This window comes from Mus caroli, chromosome 4, assembly GCF_900094665.2.
Source record: "Mus caroli chromosome 4, CAROLI_EIJ_v1.1, whole genome shotgun sequence".
NCBI lineage: Eukaryota > Metazoa > Chordata > Mammalia > Rodentia > Muridae > Mus > Mus caroli.
Window position 1 is genome coordinate 145351671 of NC_034573.1, and position 15963 is coordinate 145367633.

Here is a 15963-nt window from a genome sequence, read left to right on the forward strand (position 1 = left end):
CCTTCCTTCCTTCCTTCCTTCCTTCCTTCCTTCCTTCCTTCCTTCTATCTTCCCTCCCTCCCTCCCTTGATTCTTGTTTTGTATTGTTGTTGGTTTTTTTTTTTTTTTCCAAAACAGATTTCTCTTTGTAGCCCTAGCTATCCTGGAGCTCACACTGTAAACCAGGCTAGTCTTGAACTCAGAGATCCAGCTGCCAATGCCTCCCTAGTGCTTTGACTAAAGGCATGCAGCTGTAGTTTTTATTCTAAGATTTCCAAACTTGGGCTGGAGAGATGGCTCAGCGGTTAAGAGCACTGACTGCTCTTCCAAAGGTTCTGAGTTCAAATCCCAGCAACCACATGGTGGCTCACAACCATCTGTAATGAGATCTGACACCCTCTTCTGGAGTTTCTGAAGACAGCTACAGTGTACTTACATATAATAAATGAATAAATAAATCTTTAAAAGAAAAAAAAATTTCCAAACTTACCATTTGTTTTGGCTGTGTGTATGCCCTTTGAGCTGTCCACCCCCACCCCCATCCCCGTGCCAGTGTCGCACAACTGTGACACATACACCTTAGAGTTAAGTCAGTAGTCTATTCCAAATTTTTAAAAAGTTGTGTTGAGGAGTTCCTCTCTGTTTACTGTAGTCTAAACTCCACTCATTCTGAGGGATTGTCCCTTAAGCCTCAGAACCACAGCACTTAAAACCCATGAATTCCCAACAGATGGATCACCCTTAGCTTACTTATCTTGTCTCTACCCAGCACTGGCACGGATTCTCTCACTGTGAGGCTGAAGCTGAGTCACTTCTCCATGTTCTGTGTGTGTGATGACCCTACCGTTGCACACTTTGTTCTTACATGCCTTCGATGGGTTCTTTTTCTCATTCTCAGCAGCAGGAAATGATGTGTGTGAGAGTCTTCCTGCCATCTCTGTTCAATTCTTACATGGATATAATTGTCATGCCCAGGAGGAAGCAGGCCATCAACCTTACCTGGGTCAGCAAAGGGGTCACAAGAGTAGAGGACTAGACAGGGAATGTACATCCTTTGTGGAAACTGGCTGCAGGCAGGTTGGAACACAGGGTAGGACATCAATGGAGAGGCAGCTGTATGAATGAGCACTGGCTCATTCACATCAGCTTCTGTATGTGACACTAAGCAGGGACTGAGTCTCAATCTCTGTGAGGATAGCCTCTTGTTCTTGAAACTTTCACTGACATATATGTTTGGACTGGGCAGAGGTGGCCAACACCTTTAATCCTAGCATTCAGGAGGCAGGGCAAATGGATCTCTGAGTTTGAGTCAAGCTTGGTCTACAAAGCAAGTTACAGGACAGCCAGGGTTACACAAAGATGGGTTACTTATGCTAGTAATCTATTGACTATCTAAGCAAGAATCTACCTTAGGCTCTCTTTTCTGACCAGTTGATCAATTTATCTTATATTAATATACTCTCTTGGTTATCATGAACTTAGACTAAGTCTTGAAGCCAGGAAGTGCCTGTTACCCAACTTTGTGTTTTCAAAGTAGTTGCTTTGCATTACATTGATTCCTTGCATTACCTGATACATTTTAGAATTCATTTCTTGGTTTACACACACACGCACACAAAGCCAGATGTGTTGGTACACTGATACATATCTATAATATATATATATCCCATATACATCCCAGCACCTAGGAGGTAGAGGCAAAAGGATCAGGAGTTGAAGGTCATTGAGTTCAAGACCATCCCTGGGCTAAGCCAGATCTTATCTTAAAAAAAAAAAAGAAAGAAAAAGAAGGCTGGGTGTGGTGGCTCATCCCAGTCCTTTGGAAACAGAGGCAGGCAGATCTCAATGAGATTGAGGCCAGCCTCTTCCTCAAACAAATCAAGTCCAGGACAGCCAAGGATACACAGAGATACCATCTTTAAAAAACAAAAAGAAAAGAAAAACAAAAAAGGGCCTGGGATGATTATAATTGGTATAGTTTCACATATGTCATCAGTTTGGGAATAATATCTTGCCATATTGAGTCTTCAACCCATAAGGATGCTGATCCAGTGGGTTGCATGGTCTTTATTTTTTTCTTAGCAGTGCCTCAGAGTTTGCAGCAAGAAAGTCTTCTTCATTCTTAGTTTATTTAATCTGATGCTCTTTGACTTTTTTTTCCAGACTGATTATTGATATAGGCTTCTTTGTCTTCCAGACACAGAGGTTACTACAGCTGCAGTCAGTGCCATGACCATGATTCCCAGTGAGGAGCAGGCAGAGATCACACTGGGGGAGGTCAGTTCACCTGCCCCACCAGGTAGCAGCTTATCTTTCTCCAGCCCTAGCCACACCCTCTTTAATCGACGACCTCCCTACTCTCAGGGGGCTCTTTCATCTGTCCAGAGCCAGACTAAACCCACAGACTCCAGGCACCTGTTGTCTAGTACCAATGTATCCCCTTCCCCATGTCGACCGTAGGGAGGACTGGAGCAGCTTAGAGAGGACATCAACAATGGGCTGAAAATGTGGGAGATGCAGAGAAAGGTTCGGGCTGCTTTTCATGTCCCAGTCCAAGTGGACTGTGAACCTTAGAATCAGGAATGGGATCTTTGCAACTCCAGGAGCTTGGAGGTCAGATAGGGTGGTAGGGAATTGTGTGCCCTATACACATGATAGAAAATGAGGCCAGCTTCTACCAAGCTCTTCCCACTTCTAATGCTGGTGAAAAGGGCCTGGCTTCTGAGGTGGGCTGAGGATGTGTGGAAAGCACACAGGTGACTCACTGTTGAGTGGATCCCCAACTTCCAGTCTGTTGGGACTCCACAGCAGTAAGCACTCAAGAGCAGAGACAGCCTTAGAACTAATAATACCTGTATGTGACCAAATAGACACTCTAAAGTCATAGTCCTGCTACCCCCCATCCATGCAGTGGTAGCAAGCATAAGGGTTAGTAGGAAACATCCTAATAAAACCACAATGCCTCTGTTCTGACCCAGCGGCCTTCCTCTCCTTACACAGGTGACAGAGGGGGAAATCGGTCCCTTCAGTTCCATCAAAGTACCCATTATCTTCACCCCAGTTATCCCAGGAGAAGTCCAAACTAAATTCAAGGTCATGTTTAAGAATCTACAGAGTCCAACGGTGAGTACCCCTGCTGCTACCTGATGTGACTGGTCTCCACAGCTACATCAGACAGCTGCTTTTGGTGACATGAGGTTTCCACTTGCTCTTGCTTAGATCTTTAGTGGGTGGTACAGACACCTCGGCTAATAACACGCATGTGCACATGCGTGTTCAAATGCTCACCTGCAAACTACTTTGCTTTTCTCCTCTTTCTCTCCTCTCCTCCATATATAACATCTACCTTTGGAGATAAAACTCAGAACCTTGAGCAAGCGCTCTGCCAGTGAGCAAGCCTTGCCTCGAGCTCCAGCCCATGCTCTTGTTTGTAAGTTTTGCTGTATTTGGTGTACATGCCTGTGAATGAGCGCTCACACATATGGTCATACATGTGTGTACAAACGTGCATGCATGTTTGTCTACAGAGGCCAGAGGTTGATACTGGGCCTCTTCCTTGATCGCTATTTACTTTATATTGTGAGGCAAGGTCTCTGACTTGAACCAGAGCACAATGATGCAGCTAGCTAGCTAGTCAGCTTGCTTCCTGGGATTACAGGGGGGCCACCATGCCCACTGGGCTTCTCTGTGGGGGCTGGGAACCCAAACTCTAGCCTAATGCTTACACAGCCAGTCTTTCACCTGTTGAGCTGTTTCTCCAGCTCCCCTAACCCCCTGCTCTTAATTATTAGAAATGTCTTTCTTGATTTATAATCTTATAGGTTTACTAAATTATGATCAGAGATGATGTGAACTCCCCAAGAATGGGTAAAGAAGCAATCTCAGGGGCTGGAGAGGTGGCTCACTGGTTAAAAGCACTGACTGTTCTTGTAGAAGACCCAGGTTTGCCGGGCGTGGTGGCGCACGCCTTTAATCCCAGCACTCGGGAGGCAGAGGCAGGCGGATTTCTGAGTTCGAGGCCAGCCTGGTCTACANAGNNAGTTCCAGGACAGCCAGGGCTACACAGAGAAACCCTGTCTCGAAAAACAAAAAAACAACAAAAAAAAAAACTTGCAAACCGAATCCAAGAACACATCAGAATAATCGTCCACCATCACCATGATCCAGTAAGCTTCACCCCAGAGATTCAGAGATGGTTCAACATATGAAAATCTGTGAATGTAATCCACCATATAAATAAACAAAAGACCATACAATTATCTCTGCTCTTCTGAAGGTCCTGAGTTCAAATCCCAGCAACCACATGATGGCTCCAACCATCTGTACAGCTTCAGTGTGCTCATATATATAAAATAGATAAATAAATCTTTAAAAAATTAATTTTTAACCCATTGAATCAAAGAAAGGCGATTGTCTCTCATCTGGCAGCCATCCACTGCCATGGTCATGTTATCTAACCGCCTCCTAAATATTTATATTTACATAATATATAAATCTGTGCTGGTCCCAACCTCGGTCAGAAAAGCTTCTGACTGCAGTGGGTAGTTAACAAGGAACCAAGCGCTGTCAGTCAGGGACTGACTGCTCAGCTGTGACTGGATCATCACCATTGGTTCCCAGTCTGTTTTCTCTGGACTTGATGATGTTACCATCTGCTGTTATTTGTTCTTTTGCTTGGAAGATTCATCCAGAGAGATACTCTGCTCTCTTTCCAAGACTCTCTGTGGGAACTCCAGCTGACTGCCTCAACAGGGTGCCCCAGTTGATTTCTGATGTATTTTTGTGGGAAACCGTTGCAGAGTGGCAGTTGCAGAGTGGCAGTTGGCTACTGCTGGCCACCACACATACATAGGCAGTAAAGGTTCTTTTGGCCAAGATGAGGTTTTGAGAATTAACCAAAGTTAACCAATCAGATGAGAGACAAGTTAACCAATCAGATGAGAGACAAGTTAACCAATCAGATGAGAGACAAGTTAACCAATCAGATGAGAGACAAGTTAACCAATCAGATGAGAGAGAACACCTCTCCTAGGCCTATATAAGCAGCACCAGTTCTGGGCTTGGGGTCTCTTCGCCTCTGCAATCAAGCTCTCCCAATAAACGTGTGTGGAAGGATCCTGTTGCAGCGTAGTTCTTCCTGGCCAGTCGGGCACGCGCAAGATATTTTTGTTGTTGTGGTGGTGGTGGTGGTGACTGGGCTTCTCTCTTGGCTAGCTTGGAACTCTCAATTTAGACTGCAAAGGCCTCAGATACACAGAGATCTGCTTGTCTCTGCCTCCCAAGTAATGGGACTAAAGATGTGCACCACCACATCCTAAATCGACTGGATATTTTGAGCACCAAATCTGATGTTTTACTACCATCTATGGATCAATCTGCCTTTTACCTTGGCTTCCTGGACACCTAATAAAGTACATTCAAAACCAGAGGTATCACTATTATAGATTATTCTCTGTCAGTGTTTTGGGTAACTCGGACAATTGAACGAAGAAAGAAAGACAGGATATATTTCAGGCTTCTCCGCAGCGGGGAGTCGGCCTCTGCAGGACTGAACCGCAAACCCGCTTTGCAGAGCCTCTTTATCGTTTACACAAAGACACTTCTAGCAAGTCAGTTTGTGCACACCAAACACATCTTATCTGATGCAGGAGTTGTCCGAAGGAACCGACAGAAGACTTCCTGGGCTGCCAAGTCTATCTCCTCTTGGGACTAAGTTATCCAAAGACTGAATCTTTCCAAAGGAACCCCCATAAAACCTCAGGTGCAATCACTGACTGTTTATGAAAGGCTACTTCAGAGCCCAGGAGCCATTATTCTGGGACTCATGCCATACACCGCAGCTCTGCAAAAACTCTGCAACAATCCTCTGGATCCAGCAGAAAAGGATAATCACATGAAAAAAATCATAAAACCCTTAAACTCATGTAATGTTTAATTATTAACCTCATACTTGTCATATAGCAAGTTGCAAAAATCAAACCATGAAACTTTTTGCTAAGTATTGTGTTAACACTCATTGTGGTCTCCTACTTTGAAATTTAAACATATGTTGGGTTTACATATTCTGCCTCAGTTATATTTCAGAGCCACCGGTACTGCCATAGATGTGCCAGTCTGGGTGCCAAAGGCCACGGTGGACCTGAAGATCTGCATGTATGACCGACTCTACCAGGACTCCATCACTGTCCACACAAGGTGAGCCTCACAGTGGCCAGTAGGAGTATCATGCCCGGAGCTGACCAAACACCAGTTTGATGGTCACCTTAGATGGTAGAGGACTAGGCAGCTGATTAGGCTATGGACCTTGAAGAAAGTAATCCTAACTATCCAGGAGATCCTAGTGTTGTCGAATCATTGTAGAGGAACCCAGGGGAGTCAAGGACAGAGACAGATATGAAGTCAGAGGAAGGGATCACGAGCTATGGCATTCCTGAGGTCCTGAGTTCAATTCCCAGCAACCATGTGGTGGCTCACAACCATCTATAATGGAATCTAATGCCTTCTTCTGTTGTATTTGAAGACAGGTATGGTGTACTCATATACATAAAATAAATATTCTTTTTTTTTAAAAAAAAAAAGAAAAGATTTCCCCCTGCAATCTCCACAAGGAACCAGTTCTACCTCATCTTGACCTTTAATCTAGCTAGTCCCCCTTTGGCCTCTGTCCTCTGAGATGCTCAGAAACTTACTCATAATGTGCTAGGTCTGAGTTTGTGGAAACCATTTCAGCAGCCATAGCACACTTGCTGCATGCCCTGGGTACTAGGCAAGTGTCCCAAGTGCCCTCAAGGATATAGAACATAGTAGCATCAGGGAGAGCAGACAAGGCCCTACAGAAGACATCAGACGTTAGATTAGAAGTAAGTATTTTCCTTGAAGTACAACCTGAGAGAGAAGCATCCAAGGTTTCACGACTTCATCAGCTTTGAACCACTGGGCGCCAGACCAGAAGGTAGATGCTGTCTGCACCAAGCCCCAAGCCTTGTCACCCATGGCAAGTGTCACATATGACCTGGAAGAACCATACCCCCACCACCACCACGACGTGGTTCTCACCAGGCTTTCTCTGGCTCCATGAAGGTGAAGCTTGTGATGCACCCCCAAATTCCTCCTTGGGAACGAGGGAGCCATAGGATGACAGTGTGCTGTCAGAGTCTGGGGGAACCTGTTGGATGGAGAGGTCTGGGCCTTGGAAGAAGGGTTTGCCCTGTTTCGGGAATGGGTTGAACAGAGCTGTTGTACATGTTAAGTGCTTCATGGTCATGTAAGGAAGGAATCAAAAGGAATTTTTCATTCCTTTTGAATGAGGAATTTTATCATTCATACCCAAAGCAACACATAGCTGTCCATATAAACTTTAGTAATTTTTAAAAACCCATTATCATTTGTTACTTTGTTTGATATGGTAACTTTTGCCTATATGAGTGTAGAGAGGTGTTAATTCCTGAAGACCATTTTTGTGTTTGTCCAAGAACCAATGCTGGTCACTGTGTGCGGACAGTGGAGCTGACTGGCACACCTCAGAGAACCCCAAGTAGCTGCTTTCCATAGTGTTCTGGGTCCTTTGCAGCATAAGCTCAAGAGTCATGGTCAACTGTAGTGGAAGATGCACATTAAAGGGCTTAGAAGCAGGTCAGAGGTCACCATACCGACCGTGGTAACCATCTAGGCACTCATTCACAGAGCAGGAAAGAGGCAGGCTTTGCCTGTGTCCACTTGGTCCTACCTTATGAATATTCTCAGAGTTATCTATGCAGTTGTAGGCCTTCCTGAAGACTTGGCTACTTCCCTCAGTGTCCCTCATAACCTTCAGTGCCTATGGCATGACTTTACTGTTGCATCTAGATCACTGTGGACTCAGCTCTAGGGGCCATCTCTGAGCAGAGATCTAGAATACCATCGGTTACAGGACTAGACAGCCATGAAGCAGACAAGGATCATTCTAGAAGACCCCTGAAGGTTCTATGACTATTATTGCTCATGATCCCCAGGCAAACCAGGGAATAGTTCCCTGGGCCTCCCTCTCCGGGTCACCTTTTCTTCCTTTAGCTAAGAAAGAATTGCACCCGTGAGAGCAAAAGGGGACTCCAGTAGTGACAATTCTAGAATTTTGGGTTGTTTAAAAAATGAAAAAGAAAAAATGACACAGAAATGTTATAAGAATGTGTTTTCATTTTAATCTCAGGTGTGGGATATGAGGCTGCTTAAAATGTTCATAGCAGGGCTGGTGAGATGGCTCAGCAGTTAAGAGCACCCGACTGCTCTTCCAAAGGTCCTGAGTTCAAAGCCCAGCAGCCACATGGTGGCTCACAACCATCTGTAACAAGATCTGACTCCCTCTTCTGGTGTGTTCGAAGACAGCTACAGTGTACTTACATATAATAAATAAATAAATCTTTAAAAAAAAATGTCCATAGCAGCTGACTAAGATTTGCCTCGTGCTCTAGCAGAGGTGTGATTTTGCCAGGGGCAGATTGTTTTCTGTCATTGTGTGACATTTGGAAGTCTAGGGACTTTTCAGAAGATATATAAAAATGTTAGTGCCCTGAGAGGCATGGTGGGCTGTAGTTGTTGGTTGTTCACTATTGGTTGTAGTTGTTGGTTGCTGTTAGTTATGGTTTGTTAAGCAGTCATGAACAAAAAAGAAAGAAGAAAAAGAAATTTAGATATGCTGACAGCAAAGATCAAACTTGCCCCCAAGGAACTGGACACCCCCAATCAACAGGTAGTCAATCTAACAATAACTAACTTCACTCACTTACCTTTCTATCCTTTTTCTCTCTCCTATCTAATGTTAGGTCGTTGAAAGGGCAGGGAAGAAGAACCTGCAAAGTATCCAAAAACAGCTGCAGACTCCTACAGGGAGCAAGCCTGAGCAGCTCTCCCAAGCTGCCTTAGAAGGAGATTTGGTGGGGCTGAAAAGATGGCACTGGCTGCTCTCCCAGAGAACCCAGGTTCAGGTCCCAGCACCCACATGGCAGCTCACAACTGTCTGTAACCCCAGTTCCAGGGGGATCTGACACGTCATACCAATGCACATAAAATAAAATTAAATGAATTATTTTTAAAGGAGGAGCAGGGATTTGGCCACTGTCACTGACTTTGGTAGATACCTCATTTCAGGAAAGGGAGCAGAGAACTTCAAGGGAGACACAAGTGGGTGCTGATGACTGGGTATAGATATGTCTGCCTTCCTCTGTCTGGTTCTGATTTATAAATTTGTGCCAATAGCTAATACCTGGCCAGCCAGTCACCATCACCAAACTTCCTGTAAAGAGTCCTGGGTGGGAAGAAGCAGGACCCTGGGGAGAAGCTACCCCTTCCAGGCCCCTGCACCCAGTAGCCGCCCCCCATGCTTCTTCCCAAGAAGCACTCTAGTCTCTGAGCACGGAAATGAGCGTATCTCAACGGAAATATTTATATTTGTAAATTTTTCTCAAGTTGGGTATTTTTGCATGTGGCTATAATAAACTCAGTACTTAGGAGGCTAAGACAGGAAGATTGCGAGTTTTATAGTTCAGCTTGGGCTACACAGTGAGACCATGTCTTTAAAAAAATAAAAATAAATAAAAATAAAAAACAAAAAACAGGGACAGAAAAATGGCTGAGCAGAAAGGTACTCGCTGAGAAAGCCTGAACCCGGAGTTCAGTTCACAGAACCCACAAAAAACATGGGAAACAATTCTACAAGTTGTTCTCTGGTCCCCACACATTCAGTGAGTGTGAATGTGAGTGCATGCCCTCACACGCTCACACAGCAACAATTTTTATTTATTTATTTATTTATTTTTATTTATTTACTTTTGGTTTTTCGAGACAGGGTTTCTCTGTATAGCCCTGGAACTCACTTTGTAGACCAGGCTAGTCTCAAACTCAGAAATTCGCCTGCCTCTGCCTCCCAAGTGCTGGGATTAAAGGCATGAGCCACCATGCCGGGCTAACAATTTTTATTTTAAAAAAAATTTTATTATATGCCTTTAAAATCCCAGAACTTTGGACTTTGGAGGCAGAGGCAGGAGGATCTCTGTGAGTTCAAGGCCAGCGTGGTCCATATAGCAAGTTCCAGGATTATATAAAGAGACTGTCTCAAAAAATAAAAATAAATAAATAAAAATTATATATATATATATATACATATATATACATATATATATGTATATATATGTATATATATATACATTCATTTTATTTTATGCCTGGCTTTTTTTGTCTGCTCGTGTGTATGTGTACCATGTCCATGCCTGGTGTCCACAGAGGTCAGGAGAGGGTATCAGATTCCCTGGGACGGGGGGCTGGTGAGATGGCTCAGTGGGTAAGAGCACCCGACTGCTCTTCCAAAGGTCCAGAGTTCAAATCCCAGCNCAACCACATGGTGGCTCACAACCATCCGTAACGAGATCTGACTCCCTCTTCTGGAGTGTCTGAAGATAGCTACAGTGTACTTACATATAATACATAAATCTTAAAAAAAAAAAAAAAAAGAAAACAGATTCCCTGGGACTACAGATCCCCTATGGATGGTTGTGAAACACCACGTGGGTGCTCGATCCTCTGCAAAAGCAGCAAGTATTCTTAACACTGAGCTAGTTCTCTGGCCCAACAATATATTTTTTAATTTAATCAAATTTCATTTCAAACAATGAATCCCTTAAAAAAGTGTTGAAGCTGATTTCAAACCATCGGTGTGCTATGAGTTAACATGTGCACTGCCTACTGCACACCTGTTCTATCGTTACAAATACCTTAACGAGTCAAAGAATTAAACATGCACAGTCACCCGTGATCACTTACAGATCAAAAGCAGCCCTGCGCCTAAAGTTTGAAGTCTGTAAGGAGCTGAGAGGCCACATAGAGCTTCTGCCAGAAACAGGCTACATCCAGGCCCAGTCCACCTACTCAGTACAGCTCAAGTTTCTGCCTCGGTGAGAACTGGGAAAGCCCTGGAGCATGATGGGAGGGGGAGGGGGGATGCTGGTCCCTGCATCCGGGGACTTGCCCCTGCCGAGCTAAGAACCCCTGAACCTCCCTGCACTGGCCCCGGCCTGGCTTCTGCTCAGATACAGCGAGCACCCCAGCACCCCGTTCTTTGGAGACTGAGGCTCTGCGTCTGGCTGGAGCGAATACCTGAACCTCTGTCATGAAGCTCTATAAGGTGTTCCTATCTCCCAGTTCTCCCTGCATCCTACCCTTTCAGAGCCCTTCTTGGTTCTTGCCCTTGAGATACCTGCACAGCCGGTGTCCAGGCTGTTTTGTGAAATGGTGTGTCCTTTCTTTGGCTTCTGACTTTCCTCAGATGGACTTCAGCTTTTCTGGTGCTTTGGCAACCCAGAATCCTGCTTATCACTTTTGCTGCCCTATTGCCCTAAGTGACCCTTGGATCCTGCCACTGAGCCCATTTCTCAGGGCTAAGATATAGACCCTAGGCTGTCAACAGAGTTTGGACTAGAGAAGTAGGTGTAGCAGGCCAGGGAGCTGGGTGGCCAAGTGACAGTCTGCCACCAGGCCGCACACTCACAGGGTAATTAATGAAGAGGAGCTGAAGCTGACTTTTAAAAATCTAAGCTGCTTCTTGGATATTCTTGCAGATCATGGTAAAAGGGGACACTTTTCCTCTATTTTTTTTTTAATATTTCTATAATGATACTAATTCTTTTTATAATCAAAAAATAAACTTTTTGAGACAGTCATAACCACGTATCTCAGGCCTGGCCTATATTATGGTCTTCTGGCCTATTGCAGGTGTAACCACCCAACACTGTGTGTTTCCCTACTGGGGATCGAGCCCAGAGCCATGTGCTCTACCTACCACTGAGATATATACCAGTCCCACGAGCAGTATGCTTTTAAAGTGATTCTGAGAGAGAATTTTAGGATTCCTTCAAATAATAAGCTTCTTACAAGTTGATTGATTTTTGTCATTAAAACTTTTATTATGTTGGACTAAAGAGATGGCTTGTCTGACGGCCTGAGTTCACTTACCAGAATCCACAAGAGAGGAGCGATCAAACTCCTACAAGTTAACCCCTTACCTTGGCATATGAACAGCGGTCCATGAGTTCCCCCTAAAAATAAAACCATAAAAACTTAATTTTATTGTAGAACTACAGTTGTACATATTTATGAGATAAAATATGTCTTGATATTCACAGGGAGTGGGAGAAAGGGAATAATATGGCATAATTAAACTAAGCCCCCCCCCTTTTTGGTACTTTTTTGAGACAGGATCTCATTATGGAGACCAGGTTAGTCTCAGACACAAAGAGAATAACCTGCCTCTCCCACTAAAGTGCTGGAATTAAAGGCATATGTCACCACATCTGGCTAAGCCAAGCTAATTACTTTTTAATTTTTTTAATTGAAAATAGATTCTTCTCTCATACAATACATCCCAACCACAGTTCCCCCTCCCTCTACAGTTTCTCCTTCAGTTATCCTAGATCCTCTCCACATCGCCTCTCCCCAAGACCTCCCTCCATTTCCTGACAGAAAAGATGGAGACTCCAAAAGACAGCAGCCAAACAGGGCAACCCAAGATACAATAAGATGAGGCAAAACGCCCCCAGATTCAGTGTGGACAAGGCAACCCAACAGGAGGGAAAGAGTCTGAAGAACATGTGAAGGAGTCAGAGATAGAGATACACTCACTCTGCTGTTAGGAGTCCCACAGGAACACCAAGCGAAGCCATAACATATACCCAGAGGGCCTGATGCAGGTCCCCCTGCCAGCCTTGAGCTTGCCACTCGAATCCTGCTTAGCCGACTTGGTGGACCACTCAGTGGCAAGACATTTCGTTTTTAAAGTTCATATATGAAGGAATGGGTTTCCTTATGTCAGTTCATACATATGACATTATACCTACATATGATGTATACATGTTCTTACTCGCCCATGCCCTTCCATTTTAGAACAGTTTTATTGTACAAAATATAAAGAGGAAAAGTATATTCAAGTGGATCCTACTTCTTGCAGACAATCCCTCCCAGAAGATGCAAGGAAGTATTTTGACCCAGCCAGTCGAGTTCTGGAGGCTCCAATGACCATCCGGGTAGCTGACCAGGTCTGTACAGGACACTTTCTGGGACTGTCTCTGGGGACCAGGTGGCTGCTGTGGGAGGCCAAACCTTGTACCCCCAGTGATAATAGCTACACACACAGAACCCCGATTTCAGAACCTATCCTCATTTCCCAGCTGATGATGCCCAGTGGTCTAGCATCTTTGCCATCTAGCCACACAACTCTTACAAAAGTATGAAACAAAGGGGGGCCACTGTGGGTTGGCAAGAAGCCCTTCTTATTCTGGTCCAAGCATGCTGATTCAAATACTTCACTCACATATGCCCACAAGAAACATGCCAGCATAACTAAATAGGGATACACACATGAGTGCACCACACACACATAGATATACATGTTCTGCTCTCATCAACAGGGCTCCACATACGTGTGCTTACAAACAATTCATGCACATATAGTCACACGCACTCACTGCCACAACTGATCCTTTTCACTGCTGCCAGCCCTCCTCGAATCTTTACCTTGGATCTCTGGCCCATTCACTGGGTAACACTGAGGAATGAGCTGCTTGAGGAAATCATGTTCCGGAAATAGAACGCTGTAGGCCACAACAGGGCAGCCTTTATTATCTGGGGGCTTTTGCATAAAGCTTCCAGTGGCTGGGAACGTTCTTTGCCTTCCAAACTGCAGATCAAACCAGTGAGGTTCACTGTGCAAGCCATTGTCACCACCTCAGACTTGGAAATCAACCCCTCAGAAATAAACTTTGGCTATTGCACCATCTATGAGGCCATCAGGACGGAGATCTGCCTCAGCAACCTCTCACTGTTGCCCCAGGAGTTCGGGTTCGTTGGACTTCCCAAGGTACCTGCTGTGGTCAGCCCTGGGGAGATGGGGTGAGACATAACAGCTGACCTCCAGGTCCAGGTGTCAGCAACTCTGCGGCCCTCCATTCCTCCCAGCTGACCCTCTCCTTGTCCAGGAGGAAAAGGCCTCCTCCCTGGCCTCTCATTTTTTTGGCTGTAAGGTACACCCAAAAGATCTGCAGACTTCCAAAACTTAACCTGACTAAGACCCACAGGACAGTCCAAAAGGACGCCCAGGCCTGGTTGCCATCAGCCTAAGGAGCTAGGCTGTCCCCTACCCATTCCCACACTCAGCTCACTTTAGCCTCACACTCAGTAAGGTTGAGCACTCACTCATGCATGCACACTCATGCGCACGCGCACACACACCTCTCATATCCTCCATATGTGCTCCAAAACTAGCATGTTCACATCTCCCTTCCCCTAACAGAGTACGCCATTCCTGATCATCTACTCTACGGAGCACGGCTTTCATTTTTTACTCCAATGTGTTCCCATTTTCCAGTATGTGGACATCCAGCCCAATGACGGGTTTGGGACAATCTTGCCACTGGAAACTTTGCATCTCGATGTGATCTTCCAGCCCATCAAGGCCAAGGAATACAAATTTGAGCTGGTCTGCAAATCTGAGATAAACCGGTAAGCCTGCTAGACAAGAGGGAGCACGTGACCCGTGCCTTTCTTTCCACCACTCCTCTCCTCAGATCTCACTAGGCTGACCTCAGGGCTGGAATAGACACTACTGGTGGCCAACAGGAGCCCAGGACCCAGGAAGAGATAGGTTTTGGGTCCCCATGACCTTTGACTTTGTATGTTCACAAAGTGACAATATCCTTTTTTACCCTTGTACGTGAGGAGAGAAGGAAATGTTGATCCGCTAAACGTGAGTGTTGTAAACATGAGCGTATGTGTGTGTGTGAGTACACTGTGAAAAGTTCTTGGTATAAGTATTCACTCACTAGTCACTGTCAAGGCTTTCCTGAGTTTCTGTTGGGAGGTCTGATGTTATTACAGTGTGTTGGCCTTTGTAAGTTGGTACCTTGGGCACTGCTTGGTAGAGTTCTTGCTTCACATGCTAGAGGCCCAAATGAAGCAGGTATTTTAATTAGTGACTATAATACTAGCACATGAGAGGCAGGAGAGTAAAAGTGAGGTCATCTTTGGCCATGTAATGTTTCAAAAAACCCAAAACAAAAAAGACTTAAGATTTAAGAGGGGTCAGAGAGATGGCTCACCAGTTAAAAGCACTCACTGCTTTTTGCAGAGAACCCCAGTTCAGTTTCCAGCATCCACATGGTGGCTCACAATCATCTGTAACTCCAGTTCTAGGCAACTGTGACCTCTCTGGATTCCTCAGACTCCTGTACACACATGGTACACATAAACTCATACAGTTGAACATGTACATTCACATATGCACATAATTTTTTTTTTTTTTTTTGCTTTTTTGAGACAGGGTTTCTCTGTGTAGCGTTGGATGTCCTGGAACTTACTCTGTAGACCAGGCTGGCCTTGAACTCAGATATCCACCTGCCTCTGCTGGGATTAAAGGCATGTGTCACACATAAAGTTTTTTAAACAAAATTTTAATTTAAAGATTGGAGCCAGGTACAATGGAGCATAGCTTTAATTCCAGCCCTCAGCAAGCAGATCTCTGTGAGTCTGAGACCATCCAGGCCTATATCGTGGATTTCTGGACAGCCAAGGCTATACAGTGAGATCCTGTTTCAAAAACAAAACAAAAAAGGTTTAAGGGCGGGCTGGTGAGATGGCTCAGTGGGTAAGAGCACCCGACTGCTCTTCCGAAGGTCCAAAGTTCAAATCCCAGCAACCACATGGTGGCTCACAACCACCCTTAATGAGATCTGATGCCCTCTTCTGGTGTGTCTGAAGACAGCTACAGTGTATAAATAAATAAATAAATAAACAAACAAACAAATAAATAAATAAATCTTTAAAAAAAAAAAAAAGGTTTAAGGGCTGTGAGGATGTCAAACTGGGAGACAGAGACAGTAAAGTCTTCGTAAAAACCCAAGGACCAGCTAGCCTGACATGCATGGCAATGAACAACAAAAAGACAGAGCCTTGGGATGGTGAGATGGA

The 15963-nt window shown here is 44.7% G+C and overlaps 1 protein-coding gene across 4 annotated transcripts in view; it reads left to right on the forward strand.

Annotated features, from left to right (window-relative positions):
- Cfap74 (cilia and flagella associated protein 74) overlaps positions 1-15963 on the forward strand; it is a 57745-nt gene that overhangs the window by 31892 nt on the left and 9890 nt on the right. For 3 of the 4 annotated variants that reach the window (XM_021160961.2, XM_021160964.2, XM_021160963.2), the window contains exons 19-25: positions 2177-2256; positions 2980-3102; positions 6053-6174; positions 10773-10901; positions 12950-13037; positions 13685-13858; positions 14366-14499. In XM_021160961.2, coding sequence (XP_021016620.1) covers positions 2177-2256; positions 2980-3102; positions 6053-6174; positions 10773-10901; positions 12950-13037; positions 13685-13858; positions 14366-14499 — 850 coding nt within the window. Of the gene's footprint in view, positions 1-2176; positions 2257-2979; positions 3103-6052; positions 6175-8164; positions 8205-10772; positions 10902-12949; positions 13038-13684; positions 13859-14365; positions 14500-15963 lie in introns of those variants that run through there. The other variant, XM_021160965.2, reaches the window with a different exon arrangement.